This window comes from Bufo bufo, chromosome 2 (genome assembly GCF_905171765.1).
Source record: "Bufo bufo chromosome 2, aBufBuf1.1, whole genome shotgun sequence".
In the NCBI taxonomy this organism is placed as follows: Eukaryota; Metazoa; Chordata; class Amphibia; order Anura; family Bufonidae; genus Bufo; species Bufo bufo.
Window position 1 is genome coordinate 413,839,097 of NC_053390.1, and position 19,116 is coordinate 413,858,212.

The following is a 19,116-nucleotide window of genomic DNA, read 5'->3' on the forward strand; positions in this document are numbered from 1 at the left end:
TCAACACGATGAGGGGGCGGTTTTCTGCAGCAGCTACCAGCAAGTAGCCGCCCTACTTGCTGGTAGAGACCGGATTTACATATTATAAAACTTCGTTTTTGGAAGAAACTGCTGGATCAAAGTAAGTAACACCATTTTATTTTCATATATCGCAATATAAGTAATTTAACTAGCCCAAAAAAAAAAATCACTTTAGTGGGGTGACAGAAGCCCTTTAAGCATTAAAATATGGTAGCTGTGTCGGGTTCTATGCCCTGGTCCCTGCCACTCCCAAGTGGCGAGCACACCGCAAAGTGTACTTATAAAGTCTTTTTATAAAGAGAATTTCCTTTTTCAAGGTAAATCCCATATCTGCTATCTTTTCTTGTCAGAATCTTTTCTGTTACAGAAATTTGAGTGGTTTTACGTTTGGCAGGTCTTACTAACCATTCAGGTTTGATAACAAAAATATGTGGCTTATGCATCCGTTCTGATCTGGGTTGGCTCTGCCTGAAACACCTGCTCTAAGACCAGTTATAGACTTTTGTCTTCCAGTGGCAGGTTTACACCCTTTCTATTTATGTTGGCTTCAGCAGTAACGTGTTTCTTTTGGACACCTCACAGCTGAAGCCAGTCTTTGGTTGCAGCGCAGCAGGTGACCATGCTGGACTGGAGGGTGGACACATGTGAGGCAATACGCATGACCAGAGAGGTGGGGAGCAGTATCAAACTTTCAGTAGTGGAGGCATGGATCACTTAAGTTATTCCTAGAAAACCCCTTTAAAATTAAACTCCCCAAAGCTATGGCCTACCAAGTTTTCTTTCTTTTTGAAGATGCAGCTCTGGAAGAAACGCCATTAGTGGATGTGGAGCCTGATCCCATCCTTGGGATGTATAGATCTTGGTGAGAGGGTCTCTTTAGCTCACAAAATGATTAGTGGATCCAATACATTCCTATGAACTATATTCCTGAACAGGTTTGATGCCTTTAAATTCAGATGTTCATTGCATTTAGGTGCCAAGTCTAATATTTCCACACAGCTGTTAGCTGGGTACTCTTCTTATGTTGGCATCATAATTAAATGTTGTTGGGACCCACTACTTTAAGCAGGGCCATCTTAAAGGGCCACTAAGACTTTCCCATTATTAGCCGTGTTTCCTTTCTTTGTGAATCGTAAAGAAGAAAGAGCATTTTCACATGCAGGATCGCTGATGGCAGTTGTCTATTAGGGATTGACCGATTATAGTTTTTTTTTTTTTTTTTTTTTAGAGCAGATACCGGTAACATGTGAACTTTCAGGATAACTTATACCGATATTCTGTGCATTTTTCTGTTACGCGTTCAATATAATATTTTTATAGTTTGGACTTTTCGGACATGGCAATATGTGATATGTTTATTTATTGTTTATATATTTTATATGTAAAATTGGGAAAGGGGGTGATTTATACTTAATATTTTGGTGTGATTTATTAATATTCGTTTTTCCTTTTTATTTAATAACTATTTCTCCCCTTAGGGGCTAGAATCTGGGATCTTTTAATCCCTTGTCCTATTCACCCTGATAGAGCTCTATTAGGGTGAATAGGACTTCACATTTGTATTAGACGTTAATTATCATTGTGGCGCAGTGTGCCCGCCCCTCCTCCTCTCGTCTCTCCTCATTGGCAGCGCGGCACAGGGGGGAGGGAGAGAGTGACTCCTTCTCCCCTGTGCTGCTGAGGAAACAGGAGCACGCTGAATGTAGGGCACTCATGTTCTGTAATAGCATGCTGGATACATTATCGGCAAAGTTAGATGCAGATACCGATAACTTTAAAAATCATGAATATCGCCAACTCTGATAATCGGTCGATCCCTACTGTCTATGAACACCACACTCGCGTTGCTCAGCTGTTATATCCTAGAAACAATTTGATGGTCCATCTCTATGAAATGTTACCAAGCCTTATCGTATTTCAGTAGTGAATGTTGATTCCTTCTGATGTCTACAGGGGTTATGCTGAAAGATTAAAACTATAGTAATAAATTCCTATATTTGCAAATAAATTTTTAATGCATATTGATCGACTTGTAGATTTTTCTTGTCAGGTGGTTGATTTTTTAAAAAATTTTTTAAGGCCTCTTTCACATGGGCGTTGTGGGAAAATGTGCGGGTGTGTTACGGGAACACCCGCGATTTTTCCGCGTAAGTGCAAAACATTGTAATGCGTTTTGCACTCGCATGAGAAAAATCGTGCATGTTTGGTACCCGAACTTCACAGAAGTTCGGGCTTGGGATCGGTGTTCTGTAGATTGTATTATTTTCCCTTATAACATGGTTATAAGGGAAAATAATAGCATTAGGAATACAGAATGCATAGTAAAATAGCGCTGGAGGGGTTAAAAAAAAATAAAAAATTATTTAACTCGCCTTAGTCCACTTGATCGGGTTCTCGTCTGTCTCCTTTGTCGAACAGGACCTGTGGTGAGCATTAATTACAGGAAAAGGACCTGTGGTGACGTCACTCCGGTCATCACATGATCCATCACCATGGTAAAAGATCATGTGATGACCGGAGTGACGTTATCACAGGTCCTGTTCCTGTAATTAATGCTCACCACAGGTCCTGTTCAACAAAGGAGACAGACGAGAAGCCGGGCTTCACGATCAAGTGGACTAAGGTGAGTTAAATAATTTTATTTTATTTTTTTAACCCCTCCAGCGCTATTTTACTATGCATTCTGTATTCAGAATGCTATTATTTTCCCTTATAACCATGTTATAAGGGAAAATAATAATGATCGGGTCTCCATCCCAATCGTCTCCTAGCAACTGTGCGTGAAAATCGCACCGCATCCGCACTTGCTTGCGGATGCTTGCGATTTTCACACAACCCCATTCACTTCTATGGGGCCTGTGTTGCGTGAAAAACGCAGAATATAGAGCATGCTGTGATTTTCACGCAACGCATAAGTAATGCGCGAAAATCACTGCTCATGTGAACAGCCCCATAGAAATGAATGGGTCGGTATTCAGTGCGGGTGCAATGCGTTCAACTCGCGCATCGCATCCCGTGCAGAATACTCGCCCGTGTGAAAGGGGCCTAAAACAATTTCCAAAAAATGTATTTTCAAGGACATTAGTTAGTGTCCTGAAAGGACCGCAGAAATCTTCTGACACTTGACAAGCCGCCTTCCCCCACTGAAAGCCATTGAACCCTTGAAATGGTCACTAACTTTTCACACAGATTTACATACCGGTAAATTGTACAGGGTAAAATAAACAAAAAAAACATATGAGAACAAAATGGCTAATTCTCCTCTTTTACGCTCATCCTCTTCCCCATACTAACATTTTCTGAGCTGAAAAGGCAGATTTGTTAACTCGCTCCTTCCCCTCCCCTCTCCATAAACTATGTATCAGAAAAAAACATTATAAAAAAGTAAACGCCACAGCCTCTTCCTATGTCACCTTCATTGGTCATATGGTCTAGTTGCATCTCATTCCCATTCAAGTGAATGGGCCTGAGCTGTAAAAGTGTCGTCCATTGTATAGCGGCTGTGCTTGGTATTGCAGCTCAGCTGAGCTGCGAGGAGGCCCCAGCACTCACTGGAGTGGTTGACCTTTTCAAACAGTTTATCTCCTGAGGTGCCAGGATCAGGACCCCCACCAGTTGCATATTAATGACCTATCCTCAAGGACAGGTCATCAAGATAGAAGAAAACACTTATTTATTTATGACAAGGTATGCACCTAAAATTATAATAGATAAATTAGATGCATCATTTTGAGACGCAGGGGGATATCAAGAACTACATGGAAAATGCCTGTCTTGATAAATGATCTCCAGTGTGTAATATGCCGTTATTAGCAGCTGAGCAGAGTGGCATCCATGGAGAGGGAATTCTGCTTTGACACAACCCATTATTTTCTATGGCATTCTGCATAATGCAATTGTTTACCAAAGAACATAGCTAGTTATGATGTTTTATATGTACATAATTGTGGTGAAGACCCCTGCTTTCTTGTAAGTTGTACAATCTGTTTTCCTTATTTCCCATGTCATCATTGAAAGGTAAGTTGACCGAAACCAAAATAAAAATGCTTCATTCCAAAAATCCACGATATATAAGTACCTGATCAGTAATGAGCGTCTCTCTTGCAGTGCTTGTTGTGACTTTTACACTTGTTTACCTTGTGATTTGCCAGATTCACCTTTGAGACTGTCCAGAAGGATTGCATTTCACATACTAGTTTGTGTGGAGTGTTGTTTAACAGGGGTTTTATGATGCCCTCTAGTGTCTGCCTTGCTTAGCTATGGGATCCTTTCCTTCACTCACTTTGCTGCTGAACCAGAAAATAAGTTAGCTAGCTGTGCAGTCTGTGTTCGGCGGGTGTTTTTAGCAGAGATTTCAATGTTACAGAATCTTCTCCCACAAAACTACACATCAGTCTGCTCAGCTCCTCCTGCTCTATAGCAAGCTGCCTGCAGATTGCACTGCATTTCGTGGTGACAGGTAATTTTTTATAAAAAAAAACATTCTTCTTATAATAAATTAGAAGTAATTCTCCTCTCTACCCTCTCTAAGGCTACTTTCACACCTTTGCTTTGTATTCCGGTTTTGAGATCCGGCAGAGGATCTCAAAACCAGAGCAAAGCGCTTCAGTTCAATTTAAAAGGGTTCTGTAGTTTGTTTAAACTGATGATCTATCCTCTGGTTAGATCATCAGCATCTGATCCGCGGGGGTCCGACTAGTATCAATGGCCTGGGCGGGGCTAAGCTCCATTCAAGTGAACAGAGCTTAGCTGCGCCCAGGCCAGTTGATACTAGTCGTGACATCACTGGGCCTGTGGTAAACAGTTAGAAAGCCACGGTGCTCCTGGAGCGCCACTGCCTTCTCGAACAGCTGATCGGCGGGGGCCCGGGTGTCGAACCCCCACTAATTAGATGCTGATGATCTATCCAGAGGATAGATCATCAGTTTAAACAAACTACAGAACCCCTTTAATACATCTGGATGCATCCGTTCCATTCAGATGCAGTTGTATTAATTAGAAACTTAACAAACCGGATCTAGCACTAAAGTCAATGGGTGGCGGGTCTGAAGAAAATGGGTCCAGCAGACCGGACACAAAACCAAAGCTTGGAGTGGTTTTGTGTCTGTTCCCAAGACGGAACAGAATGCATCCTAACAATGCACGGGGATAAAACGGAAGTGTTCTGCTCTGGTTTTGAGATCCTCTGAAAACCAGAATAAAAGGCGCAGATGTGAAAGTAGCTTTCATTTATGTACTTCACTGAATTACCAAGTGTGGGCCATTGTGATGATGCTACTTTCATTAGAAAAATAGGAAGTTTTAGGGACCACTTTATAAACTGGTAAACAAAAAATGGATAAACCTTTATTCCCTTCCAGACGTAGACAGTTTTCACCTTGTCATTTTGCAAATCTGACATGTCACTTTGTGGTGGTAATTTTGGAATGCTTTTACTTATCCAAACCTTTGAGACTGTTTTTCGTAACACGTACATCTCGTTAGTGGTAAAGTTAGGTCAATGTTTTACCTTTATACAAAAATATAATAGAAAAAGTAAGGCAGCACCAACCTATAAACAATACTGTGATACTGCGGGTGCAAGCTCAAAAGGGCAAGCTTACCCCAAAAAATAGAGCAGCACTCCAGGATAACGTGGAAATTAGTGGGTTTTTTTCACCCATTGGTGACGCAACGTTTCGGCTCCAACATGAAGCCTTTCTCAAGCTTGAGAAAAGCTTCATGTTGGAGCTAAAAAGTTGCGTCACCAATGGGTGAAAAAAACCCACTAATTTCCACGTTATCCTGGATTAGACTCGTATCTATCTCCCCACATACTTTATGTTGGCATCATTTTGTCGCTGTTGTGTTCTGGTACCTGGCAATGACGTAATGTGTGGACAATTCAACACACAGTACTGTAAGAAGCTGCAGGGTCCATATTGTAAGTTTATTGCTGCTATATAGTAAGTAGACTCAATGAAGCAGTGTCTGTATAGTAGTAAATGCACATACCTGGATGACACTTTGGAATGTAAATGACCAGAGCAGCAGCAGCTTTAGTAAAATACTGTGTTTGGTCCAAATCCTGAATTTATGAAACCTTGCCCTAAGGTCTCATGCACACAACCATTGTTTGGTTCTGCATCCGAGCCACATTTTTTATGGCTCTGATGCGGATCCATTCACTTTATTGGGGCACAAAAGATGCGGACATGCATTGCCCCACAAAAAAATAGAACATGTCCGTTTTGCGGACAAGAATAGGCATTTCTATTATGGGCGCCCATTTTGTTCCGCATATTGCGGAATGCATACGGGCGGCATCCGTTTTTTTGCTTTTTTTTGTTGTTGTCGTGTGCATGAGGCCTAATTGTGTAGGGGAAGATACTGGTGCATCAATATTAAAGGGGTATTCTGGTTATAGACTGTTACCCCCTATCTGCAGGATAGGTGCTAATCAGATCTGTGGGGTTCCTACCACTGGGACCCCGACCGATCACAAGAATAGGTGCCTGGTACCCTGTGGAGCCTCCCTGAAATAGACGGAGCGGTTGGAAATGCATGCCACCGCTTAATCTATTTCTATGGGAGTGCCAGATATGGCAGCGCTCCCATAGTCATCCCCTATCCTGTGTATAGGGGATAAGGTTCTATAACCAGAGTGAGTACCCCTTTAATAAAATTGTATACCTCTATCAACCCTTTCATTAAAAAGGAAATTTAAAATAATAATAATAATCTTGTTTTTAAATCGCTGAACATATTTTCAGAACAGCACAATATAAGGTGCCAGCAGTCAGAAGGAAGTTTTACAAGGTGGCAGGGTAGTAATAGTGCAATATCATGAGCAGGAGACCTTCCTGTGGCCATCATTGACAATTTTACTGCCTTATGTGTATTGGTTTTGTTTGTTTGAGGGGGTTTATACGCCATTGTAATGTTATGCATTGCTTCTCTGTAGGTACGAGAACTGGTACTTGACAACTGCAGAGCACGAGAATTCAAAATTGAGGGTCTAACAGCAGAGTTTGTCAATCTAGAGTTCCTCAGCCTAATAAATGTCATGTTGATGTCTGTTTCAACCCTTCCAAAACTACCCAAGTTAAAAAAGGTAAGTCTCAGGTTTGATATGTGACTTTCTTACAGGTAGTTTTCCCATCACAGAAAGTAATGATAGATTGCTAGGATATGCCATCACTTTCTGATAGGTGGAAGTTTTTGGGAATCTGAAAATGAAGAGGCACCTGCAGGGGAGTGGTCAGAAGCAACACTATGAAGTTGAAGAATGAAATGTTATGGTTTAAAGGTGTATTCCCATCTTAGACAATGGGGGCATATTGCTAGGATATGCCCCCAATGTCTGATAGGTGTGGGTCCCACCCCTGGGACCACGCCTATACTTAGAACAGAGGGTGCACTGCACATGCGCAGCCGCCCTCCATTCATTTCTATGGGACTGCTGAAAAAAGCCGTGCCCTGGCTCTGCTATTTCCGCAAGCCCCATAGAAATGAATGAAGCAGTGGCCGCGCTTCGATGCTGTGCTTCTCATTCATTTCAGTGGGACTTACAAAAATAGTTGAGTGCGACGCTTGGCTATTTTCAGCATTCCCATAGAAATTGATGAAAAGTGGCCGCACTTGTGTGTTGTGACCTCTGGAACTTTTAGGGCTCTGTTCTAAGTATAGGTGTGGGACCAACACCTATCAAAGATTGGGGGCATATCCTTGCAATATGCCCCCAATGTCTAACATGGGAATACCTATTCAACTGCTGCAGGCTCAGACTGACCCACAAGTAGGCAGGTAAATCTGGGCAGCCCCAATACTTGTATGGATGCCTGTCTTTAAAATCCTATCCCACTAGGTGATTATAATCTAGCTTTCCTATGAAAGACGGCCCTTCAGACTTTTTTTTATTTAAAGGGGGTTGGCCACTTTCTGGCTACCGTTGACCAATTGCTATATTTTATAAGCCATGTCCCCTTGTTAGTCCTGTCCATAAGGTGGCCACTGATGGGAGGTTCATGTGACCAGACACATGACTCCATTTACACACCCTATACCTGCACTAAACTCCCAACTGTGTAAGTGCAGATGGCAGGTGCAGTGTATCTGACTGGAGAACACTGAATGAACTGCCTGGTCACATGACCCTCCATCAGTAGCCATTTTATGGACAGCACAAAAGACTTTGACAACAAGGGGGCATATAGAAACTGGCGCAGAATATCACCAAAGACTATATTTGTAAGTACCATCTAGTCATCCTGTATACACATTGATCAACAGTAACCAGAAAGTGACCAACCCCTTTAATCATCTAGCTAAATGTGCACCGTTTCCCCTGGGGTACTAGAATTCCTCCATGCCCTGACATCTGCACACCTTTAGGACCAGCCAGGAATCCTAGTTTTTATCACAGATTGTCTTCTACAAGAAATCTTATTGGTGAGCCCATGGTACATCCATAGTGCAGACTAAAACCATGCTGACATGCAGTTTTAGGGATGTCGTAGTGATCTAGGCTGCATGGTTCTGTTAACCTGCAGAACCACACAGCCATTAAAAGGGCTGTTCCAGCAGGTGTTAAGCATTTTAGAGCTAATAAAACATAATTGCCTTTTACATGATGCTAAGAGAAGCCAGTGAAGAGTTTGATGCTTACTTACATAGTATTTTGGCACCTGGTGCTGCTGGTCACTGTGCCCACCACCGGGCTCTGCAGAGTGATCCTCTGTCCACTGCATGGCAGGTAATAGAAATCACTTTCTCCTCTGCAGTGAGCACCAGGCGGTGGGCAGTGAACAGAGGAATAAGAGATTACAGTGCATTATGCCAGTTACAGTAAAGGCAAGGCATAATAGGCCATAAATTCAGCTTTAGGGTGGCAGAACAAGTGTCCTGATGTTGGAGCCCAAATCTTGTGTGGGTCCGCACAAACAGCGTCCTGACTTGGGGTTCGGCCTTGGTGCAGCAGAAAAGCCTGGAGATGTATTATTGAAGCTTCCCAGCCACGCTGTTTAGGAAGAGTGACAAGCTGGGTGGTATCTTCTATGTGTGGGATTGCCTCTGGTCCTTGTCAAGGAAGGGTACTGTCCATGTGAAGCTATTTCCAAAAGGCTGATCCAACAACACAGGCAGAAATTCCAGCAGTGCACATCCCCAGTGCAGCTTCAATGGAAAAGTTGTCAGTAACCGGTATAGTATATGCCCCTGACCCTAGGAGCACCTCGCCTCATATGCTCTCAGCTGCTTCTACATTCCACAAGGTGTCTGGGCTCTGGCAGCCAGTACTGTGGAGCACTTACCGGGGGTAGCTGCTGCTGTCTTCAGGGGGCTTTATGGTCATTTCTGATTCTCCATTACCCCTTTCTCCAGACAAAGTACATGGTCTGTTATTAACCCCTTTTTTGCATTTGTTTTACTTTTTTGTTCACATAGTCATATGAGGGCTTGTTTTTTGTAGGACAAGCTTTTTAATGGCACTATTTAATATTACATGTGATGTAGTGGAAAGCTAGGAAAAAAAATCCAAATGGAATGTAATTGGGGGGAAAAAAAATGCAAACAGTTTTTTATGGGTTTGTTTTCACAGCGTTTTCTATACGGTAACTGACCACTCGGCTTTCTCAGTGTCCTCTCCACCTTGATTTACAGGGCCAGGCAGTGTAAACGTGATCACGCCTAATCCTGTCAATCAAAGTGCAAGGGTTGTGACATTTGTATAGAGAGCTGAGCCTCTAGGTGTAAAGACAACGCCCCCGTTGCTCCTAGAGGCTCATTTGCATATATGAAAACCTCATTTTTCTCAGGCAAACCTGACCATGAGACCAACACTGATGTCTTCAGCTGCCAAGTGCACATGTAACAGGTCAGCCATATGTACAAATCTGCTGTCAGATGCCCTTTAAAGGGTTGTCTCAACATTTTTTTCAAACCAGCACTAAGATCTGAATACTTCTGGGCATGTAAATCAAAAATTTAATATAGCCATATTAGTATATGCACACAACCATATTTTTCATCCATGTGCTATCTGCATTTTATTTTTTTATATGGGTTCATGCACACTGTGTTTTCTGCATATCTATGTGGAAGTTTAATAGAACATGTCCTAGTCTGGTCCATATTGTGGGACACCCCCCCCCCCCCCTGATAAAGTACACACCACCTGAGCTGCCAGCTTGAAATTAATTTAGCAGAACAATTAAAGCAATACATGGGGGGAGCTCTGGACCCATGTGAGGTACAGTTCTCGTTCTCTTTGTTAGAAAGAGAATATGATGTATGAAACCCTTTTTAATATGTATTTTTATTTTTCACACCTTTTTGATTGTTTTACTAGCAAAGTTACATTACATCACTGGAAGTGTGTATATATTTGGTCAATATTGCTTGCCCTTGTGGGCCCATGATGTATATGTATGAATATGTGTGTGTATGTAACGAATGGTCTATACTTGGCATCTTCCCTAAATCATGTAAAAAAAATGTTTTTTTTTTGTCTGTCTTTTCAGCTTGAATTAAGTGACAATAGAATCTCGGGAGGTCTGGATGTATTAGCAGAGAAACTTCCCAACCTCACACATCTAAATCTCAGTGGAAATAAATTAAAAGACATTAGCACATTGGAACCTCTGGTAGGTTATGGATGTGCTGCTTGGTGTCCCTTGCCTGTTGAAAAAGCAGCCCTGCTGTTTCTGTATACATCACAATACTCTTTCCAGGGGTTTTCTGAGTTTTGTAATACTGATGATCTATCCTCAGGATAGGTGATCAGTATCTGATCTGTGGGGTCTGACACCCGGGACCCCCACTGATCAGCTGTTTGAGAAGGCAACAGGGCTTGTGGTAGCACCACTGCTTTCTCTAGCTTAGTCTAGGCCAGTGACAACACGTTCATCGATCATATGTCCTAGGCGCAGCTCAACCCTATGGAAATGAATGGGGCCGAGCGTGACACCAAGCACAGCCGCTATACAATGTACGGAGCTGTGCTTGGTGAGCACGGAGAAGACCAGTGTTACTGCAAGCACCACTGATTTCTCAAACAGCTGATCAGCGGGGGTCCCGGGTGTTGGACCCTAACCGATCAGATACTGATGACCTATCTTCTGGAAAACCCTTTAGTCATATCTTTATACCCTGTTAGCAAGTGTTCATACAACATTATTATATTAGTGCTGGGTTTTAAATGACTCCTGACTTGGGAAAAGAGCTCAACAAAATATGTTTCTATTGCAAGCTCAGTGTTAGATGGGGGTTCGGCAATATATAGTCCTTCATAAATGTAGACGCATGTCAGTATACCAAATGCTATGTTTTTGAATCGTGTAGTCAAAACACAGTTGGTGATTGGAAAGTGATTATAGAACTTGGGTGACATTTAAACCAGTAAGAGGTCTTTCCAGGAACACACAAATTTTATCCTTCAAGGGTCCATTCAGACGTCCATATGTGTTTTGCGCATCCGCAAAACATGGACACCGGCAATGTGTGTTCCGCATTTTGCATACCACACATCGCCGGCACTCTCATAGAAAATGCCTTATCTTGTCCGCAATTGCGGACAAGAATAGGACATTTTCTATTTTTTTGCGGATGCGGACAGCACATTCCAGCCCCATTGAAAATGAATGGGTCTGCACCTGTTCCACAAAATTGCGGAACGGATGCGGACCCATTTTGCGGACGTGTGAATGGACCCTTAGTCTGCAACCAGACATCTCACAGTAGTGTCACAGTGGACGCATTTAGTTAGATATGCTACTGACCTGAAAATAATTTTATATATTTCAGAAAAAATTGGAACATTTGAAGAGTCTTGACCTGTTTAACTGTGAAGTAACAAACTTAAATGACTACAGAGAAAGTGTATTCAAACTCCTCCCTCAGCTGACGTACTTGGATGGATATGACAGAGACGATAAGGAAGCACCAGACTCTGATGCAGAGGCTGATGGAGATGGTGTCGATGAGGAGGAGGAAGATGAAGGTGCGCTGTGCTTTTAATCCTATAAAATGCTATTTCAGTTTTTCAAGCATAGGTCCACAGCCATTTAAAGAAGCCTGTGTCTAACATACAGAGGCTTCCAGCCTGCCACTTGCCACTACCCAAGTCATATACATTTGCCCTATCACTGCCCATCACCCTGCTTATCTGACTTGTTACACACAGGCATCTTCAGCGCTCAGTTGGAATGTTGATGAGAAGACTTTCCGTAAAAAATTACATTACCTGCCATTAGTGTACCTGCCGTTTTTGATTTAATTTTAATATAGTTTTAGTATCTGGATGTTAGATTTTTGTATATACATGCAGAGCGTTTTTGGGGGGAAAAATCACTTCCATTGATTGAAAAAAAAATAATAATAATAAAAGTACTTAATATAGATGACGGAAACATTCCCTGCATTTTCCAGTATTGGTACTACTTTCCATTAGATTCCTAATACACAGATAATTTGTGCATATATTATCCCATAATATTCATATGTACACTCTTTGCAAATGTTTATTTCTAGAAGGGGAAGAGGAAGATGATGACGAAGAGGAGGAAGGTGAAGAGGAAGAAGATATAGATGAGGAGGAGGAAGATGATGAAGATGAAGAAGAGGTTGGGGAAGAAGATGAAGAAGAGGACGGTAGTGGCGAAGAAGAGGTGAGCGTAATATTTTGTTGGATGTGTGCTGATTTAATTTTTATTTATCAAATAATAAACTAGACTAAATTTAACATACACTTAATTACTGAAAAGAGAGGTTACACACAAATGCCATTATTATACTTTCTTTATCACTTCACTTGTACAAAATATTTCCTGAGGTCTGTGTCTGCATAAGCTGTAAGTAGCAGTAGGCTGCATTTGACAAAAATAAGAATGCTATCCCTAACCAGGGGGAGAGGCGGCAATTCCAAATATTTCATTTGAAAATGGTTCCCTCTCATTTTGTGCTTTAAACCATTTACATAATGATGTTTGAGGGAATGGAGTTTGCAAACACCAATGTGAATATGGCCTTACTAATGTATTGGCTATATGTAAAAATAAACTGCTTTATTGTTCTAACCCCAGTATGTTTTATCTAGGATGAGGAATTTGGACATGATGGAGAAGTAGATGATGAAGAGGAGGATGAAGAAGAAGATGAAGGTTTGTCTAATTTGTAGTAGCCATACTGGTTTATGCTTTTACCATCTTAATACAGTTCTGTTTAGCAGCTGCTAAACTTATAGATGGATCATACATAGTCATTATTCTAAAGTGGCATATGAGAAAAGAATGTGCAGCATTTCACTTACAGAAATATTGTTTTAACAAAATCTTGCAGAACCTGCAGTTTTTCGCTATAATTTTGTTAATGCCTCTTAAAGCTGCATGGCCATTAACAGATATTGTTTGTTCATATGGTTTTTGACCATTCTTGTTCTGAAATGCCTGTCTGGTAACCTCTTTTAGGCAACAGCCAAAAAAAAAAAAAAAAAAAACAGGAACAAAACAAATGGGTTTTCCCATATTTGGACAACGATGACCTATCCTTAAATCAGCAAGTGTCTGACACCCAGAAACCCCTCCTTTCCGCAGTTAGAGGGGGACGAGAGCTGTCCATTGGATAGAGGCTGGACTTAGTATTGCAGCTTAGTCCCATTCATTGAATAGGACTCAGCTGCTCCTAAGCTGTTACCGCTGAACAGGATATCACTGGCCTAGGAAGAGGCCTGGCACTTTTGCCAGCACCGATTTCTGCGGCACTGGTCCAATTCTCTTCCTGATGTTAGTTTACAAACATTAGCGGTGACATGCTGAATTCTAGTACATCAATGTGCATGTCACTGACGTATTGATGTACGACATGTCTCTGTTGCACTGTTCTCTTCCTTGGACCATCTACTTGAAAGGGATGAGAAGTTGTAATTACACTGCACCACCTCTACAAGCGAGATAATGCTCGGGTAATTTTGAAGCTGAAGCAGAGTTTGCACAAGTGCCCTTCAAAGAGCTGATCGGCAGGGATCTAACTTTATACCAGAGGTGAACAGCTCGCAGCCCGTAAAGCAATGGCTTGTGAAATCGGCTGTGTTTCTGATTAGAGCGCTGCACGGTGCTGAATTTGAGGTCCTGCACTCTAGCAGGAGCAGGTCGGGTCTACAGCTGTCAGGTCAGTGGTGCCGCTTCCTCTCTTGAACCCAGGGTTCACATGATCGCTGGGTGTCTCAGGGGTAGACCCTTCAGGGTTTCTTTAGGGCTCGTGCACATGGCCGTATTGTGGACCGGTAAACAGCAGGTCCGCAATACACGGGCAGCGGCTGTGTGCACCCCGCATCACGGATGCGGATCCATTCACTTAAAAAGGGTCTGCAATCTGGGCGGTGCGAAACGGAGGTACGGATCAGAAGCACGTGGGTTTTCTGTCCGTGCCCCGCACCGCAAAAAAGTAGTGCAAGCATTCGGATGCAGATTGCGGACCCCGTTCAAGTGAATGGGTCCTGGATCTGCATGCGACGGTCGGTGCCTGTGTATTGCGGAACGCAATTTACAGTCCACAGCATGGGCCCGGCTGCCACACGTTCGTGTGCATGAGGCCTTTGCATGTGCCAGTTACAGTGGAAATAGTGGCAAATACAAAAGTGTCAGGTCTTTCAATGACCTCTTGGGTAACATATGGTAAAAATGTTTAAAAAATATTTTTTTTTTTTTTAAATATATTTTATTATATAAAAGAAAAAAAGTCCAAATAAAAAGTCAGTGTCTCCCAGAGGTCTTTTTAATGACCTCTTGTGAAATTATGTGGCAAAAATATGTTATAAAAAGTTAGGCCTGTTCACATGAAACTATAAATCAAAATGACAACACAAAGTAGGTAACTAATTTTTAATTTTTTTTTGGTGTCCGTTTGCATATTTAAAGAATAAGGAGCTATAGTTTGAAAAGACAAAATAAAAATAAAAACAGGCACTCACCATCTGGTATGAATGTTAAAATAACTGGTTTACTCAATAGAATAGAATTAGAAATGTCAATACAATATATATAATAAAAAAAAGTCAATACGATATAAATAATGAAAAAAAAAAAATCGTATGAACCTCAGCGTCCCAGCAACTTAGCGATGTCATGTGATGTTCCACATGGTACAGAGCGAGTCAGGTGATGACGTTTTCGCTCTAATAGATCTTTTAGGGCTCAGTCTTTATAATAAGATAATAGAAGATGGTGATGTTGGATAGTTTGTATAAAGTTTTAGGTGGGTAGTTTTCAATTCCCGAAACAACCAGACGCGTTTTGAGGTATCGACCTCTTCCTCAGTGGCTAGTTTGGAAAGACTTTTTAACAATGTTTTCCTTTAGCAAAACAAAAAAAAAAAGTTATTTTTTTTTTTTAAAAAGCCCCATGTGTCACGTAAAAAAAAAAAAAAAGAAGCTATATTAAAAAGTTACAACGTTAAAAATATTGTTTGAAATTTACACCAGCTACAGGCTGGAGTAGACGCACGTACTGCCGGAGAATGCGCTTAGTTTGAGACCTTGGCTTCGGCATTTCTGCTCCGATCTTGATATTATGGCTATCTTGATAAATGACCCCCATTGTGCTATATTTTGCTAGAACTTGGGCACAGTCACTGCAGTGGGCCATTGATTTCTATTCCTTTTAAATTAAAAAGAGCAACTTTACAAGTAGCCTTCATTTAAAAAAAAAAAGACCTATATGAACCTGTGTAGTCTGGTCCTGCAGCCATGCATGTGCAGGTTAGCAAGAAGAGGAGGAAATGGAGTAAGACAGCAGGACCAATTAAGCTGGTCACTTAGACAAATAGGTGGAATTTATAAAGACTGGCGTGCGGGATCTCCTGTGCGCTGGAGTGAGAGGCAGATGTCTCCCGTGCTCCAGAAATTCAAATCTACAAAAGCTAGGGTACACTTAGGCTGTAACTTATGCCAACTTCTGGTGTAGGTTATGGTAAACAAGGCAGGCCATGGAGATTCCTGTAAGCGCTATCTATTTCTAACTAGTTTAGAGAAGTGACAAGAAGCTCAAAAACGTTGCAAATATGGTGTGTGCCGTAATTTGAGACTTCTCAAGTTTAGATGCATCAAAAGAAAAAAAAAATAGCTGCGTTGGTTCATGTTTTCACTTGTCATTTTGGCTAGTGAGAACAGGATACGGTCTGCTTATCGATTTGAAGTAGGTTGTTAGACTCTGTTCATTTCACATTATGAGCCTGCATTCCGCACAAAATCCCATCATGTGCCACTGACTGTAAGGCCCTGTTCTAAAACGTTTTAGCCTTCTGTATAAGGGTATGTTCACACAGTGCATTTTAATGTTATCAAAATACCCTGAGTATACTGCGGCAGAAACCGCTGCCATTGTTAAACAGAGCGGACACCCACTGCGGCTTAAAGCGCGCTCAGCCTACAAACTGCAGCACTGCATTTGTTTGAAAACAACAGCACATTCCGTACTGCACATTCCGCCATACAATATAACTGCTTGGCACATACTAGAAAAACCCTCATTTAGCTTGCATCTGGTCTTAGTCACCTTCATCATATGCTGAAGTGGTGTGAAAATAGCTTTTGTGAGAAAGTGACAGTTAAACAATAGCTGAGGAACAAATTAATCGCCCAGTTTTTTTATTTGTTTTTTTATTTTTTGTTTTTTTTACTAAATGATGTTGGTATTTTCTATGGTCAATACATTATCTGTGTTTTGTATGTTTTTTCTGCAGAAGAAGAAGCTGGAAAAGGAGAAAAGCGGAAGAGGGACACAGATGATGAAGGTGATGAAGAGGATGATTAAATTTGTATAAGGAAAAAAGAAAGAAAATATTGAAAAGGACCGTATTGGATTACACAGTATTGATTAAACTGGCCCCATCAATGGATTACTGAAAAGCAAGCTGGAAGTGAAATGTAACAATTAAAACAAGCCCCATCCCTGAACACCCAAAAAGAGCCAAAGAGTTGTTACTATGACATTCCTACAGCCAATAAACCCTACCTGGAATCTTGCATCCTGGTTTGTAATTAAGTTTCAAAAAGGAAAAAAATAAAAAATTAAATATATATGTATACAGAGCAAATATATATATATATATATATATATATATATATATATATATATATATATAAAATTTCGGCTAAACAAACTGGGTCAATGCTTTTACTTACATTGGGGTTCTTAAGGGTTAACAAACTAGACCATTTAGTGTCTGATTGGTGAGTCATGATTGTCAATGGCTACCTATTAAATAGACATCGGAGCACCATTTTTACTTTCTGTACAACAAAAAAACAAAAAGCTTTGTAAATAAAATCTTAACAGTTTGGGTCTGTTTTTCATGCTTTGCTTTCTTTTCCTAACAGTTCAGTATTTTTTTACAGTAGGAAGTTTTTGCGACAATTGCAGATGAACTATTTTTAAGAACCTGAGTGAAATAAACATGTTACTATTTGGTAAACCCTAGTTGTATGTTTCTGAATAAGAAGTAAATTACTCTTGATCATGTAATGTGCTTTGTATTTATTTTTCTGTATATATGGATTGCGTTTGTGCACACTACTCTCCACAATTTTGGAATCTTGAGAATTTTTAAGTTTTTTTTAAATGTTCTCTTGCCAGAGGTGTACACCTATACATGGCTTTGTAGGGTTGTGGAATATTTTAGAAGTATGCTTCAGATCATAATCCTGTAGTACGATATAATTTCCGCCAATTAAGAACTGGCCACAGGGGAGGGTGTGACATTGCAGGGAAAAATCTGTAAAAAAAAATATCCTACTTTCACCAGTACCAAAGAAGCCCTGCAACATGACCTCTCCTTTTAAGTTGGTATCAGATGGATGAAACACTCCTCCAGCTCTCTATTTTTAGCCAAAAGCTCTAAATGTATCAACTGTCGCAGAATAGGGGTAATTTATTATTCCACCCATGACACTTTTGTGACATTGAAGTCGAAAGTGCTGTTTGACTTTTTAAATGACACTTAACAAATTTTTCACTCAAGTGCCATTTGTACACTGATTTTGCCACTTTCTGCAAAAAGGGAGCATGGCAGGAGAAGGGGCCAGCGGGTCTTTGATTAAAGGGGTTGTCCAAGTTATTTTTATTGATGACCTATCCTCAGGATAGTCCAAACCTAATCAATGGCAACATGTCCTTCAAGGATTTCTTTAATATTCAAAACAAGCTTGAGAAAGACTGTTATAGTCGAAAAGTTGCACGATCTTTGGTACTTTTTGTACATTTTTATGGACTGGTTTTGAATATTAAAGAAATCCTTGAAGGACATGCTGCCGTCGATTTTATGCTTGGATTATTTAAGGAGCAACCGTAGAGGATCGTGATTGCTGACTGGCTGGGCATTCCTAAGGAGGCCTGGAAGGTATACTAGTGCTGCTCTCATATTGCTTTTTCTATCCTCTGGATTGGTCATCAATATCAGATTGGTGGGGTCCAACAGCCGGGACCCCCCTACCAATAAGCTGGTTGAAGAGAAGGCGCATACTGTGTCAGTGCTGCCTTCTCTCCATTGTTTACTTGCTCGCCATCACAACAGCAATGGTGAGCTAATTACAAGAGGCCGTCCCATTCACTTCAATAGGACGGCTCCGTCCTATTCAAGTGAATACTACAGAGCTGTCTCACAGACGTCTATTTAAGTGAATAAAAACGAGCCGTCCCATTGAAGTGAAAGGGATGACTTCTTGTAATTACACATGCTCATCGTCGCAACAGCATTGGAGTCAATGGGGTTGAACTGCAATACCAAGCACATCTGCTGCGCTTGGGGAACTGGCTGCACTCGCCAGCGTTCTGGTGAGCATGGCGGCTCCCTGAAAGAGCTGAACGGCGGTGGTGCAATGATGACCTATCCTGGATAACCTTTTTACGTATGCCTTCACATAGGCTGTGTACTTTCTGTGGCCGCATGGAAATGAATGGGTCCCTGTGCAATCTGAATAAAATGCAGATTGGATGTGGACTGATCTTGAATAACGGGTGATTCCAGCATGAAATGTATATAATATATGCACCCATAGTGGACTCTGTATTAGAATCACATTTCTAACACTGTGTAGGGCCCCCCCAAGGCCTTCTGTTGTCATAG

At 41.2% G+C, this 19,116-nt stretch overlaps 1 protein-coding gene and 1 long non-coding RNA gene across 3 annotated transcripts in view; one reads left to right on the forward strand and one right to left on the reverse strand.

The window, feature by feature from the left end:
- The window catches only part of LOC120989294, a 34,019-nt gene extending 29,878 nt beyond the window's left edge, over positions 1-4,141 (reverse strand). Inside the window, exons 1-2 of the long non-coding RNA XR_005776249.1 lie at positions 4,100-4,141; positions 1,923-1,982 (exon numbers count right to left, since the gene is read on the reverse strand). This is a non-coding gene — a long non-coding RNA (uncharacterized LOC120989294). The remainder of the gene's footprint in view (positions 1-1,922; positions 1,983-4,099) is intronic.
- Positions 1-16,944, forward strand: part of ANP32B (acidic nuclear phosphoprotein 32 family member B) — a 39,052-nt gene extending 22,108 nt beyond the window's left edge. Inside the window, exons 2-7 of one of the 2 annotated variants that reach the window (XM_040417296.1) lie at positions 6,965-7,114; positions 10,521-10,643; positions 11,803-11,998; positions 12,529-12,665; positions 13,094-13,157; positions 16,735-16,944. In XM_040417296.1, the coding sequence (XP_040273230.1) occupies positions 6,965-7,114; positions 10,521-10,643; positions 11,803-11,998; positions 12,529-12,665; positions 13,094-13,157; positions 16,735-16,805 (741 nt within the window). In that variant the 3' untranslated portion in view covers positions 16,806-16,944. Of the gene's footprint in view, positions 1-6,964; positions 7,115-10,520; positions 10,644-11,802; positions 11,999-12,528; positions 12,666-13,093; positions 13,158-16,731 lie in introns of both variants that reach the window. The other variant, XM_040417295.1, reaches the window with a different exon arrangement.
- Positions 16,945-19,116: the final 2,172 nt, after the last annotated feature.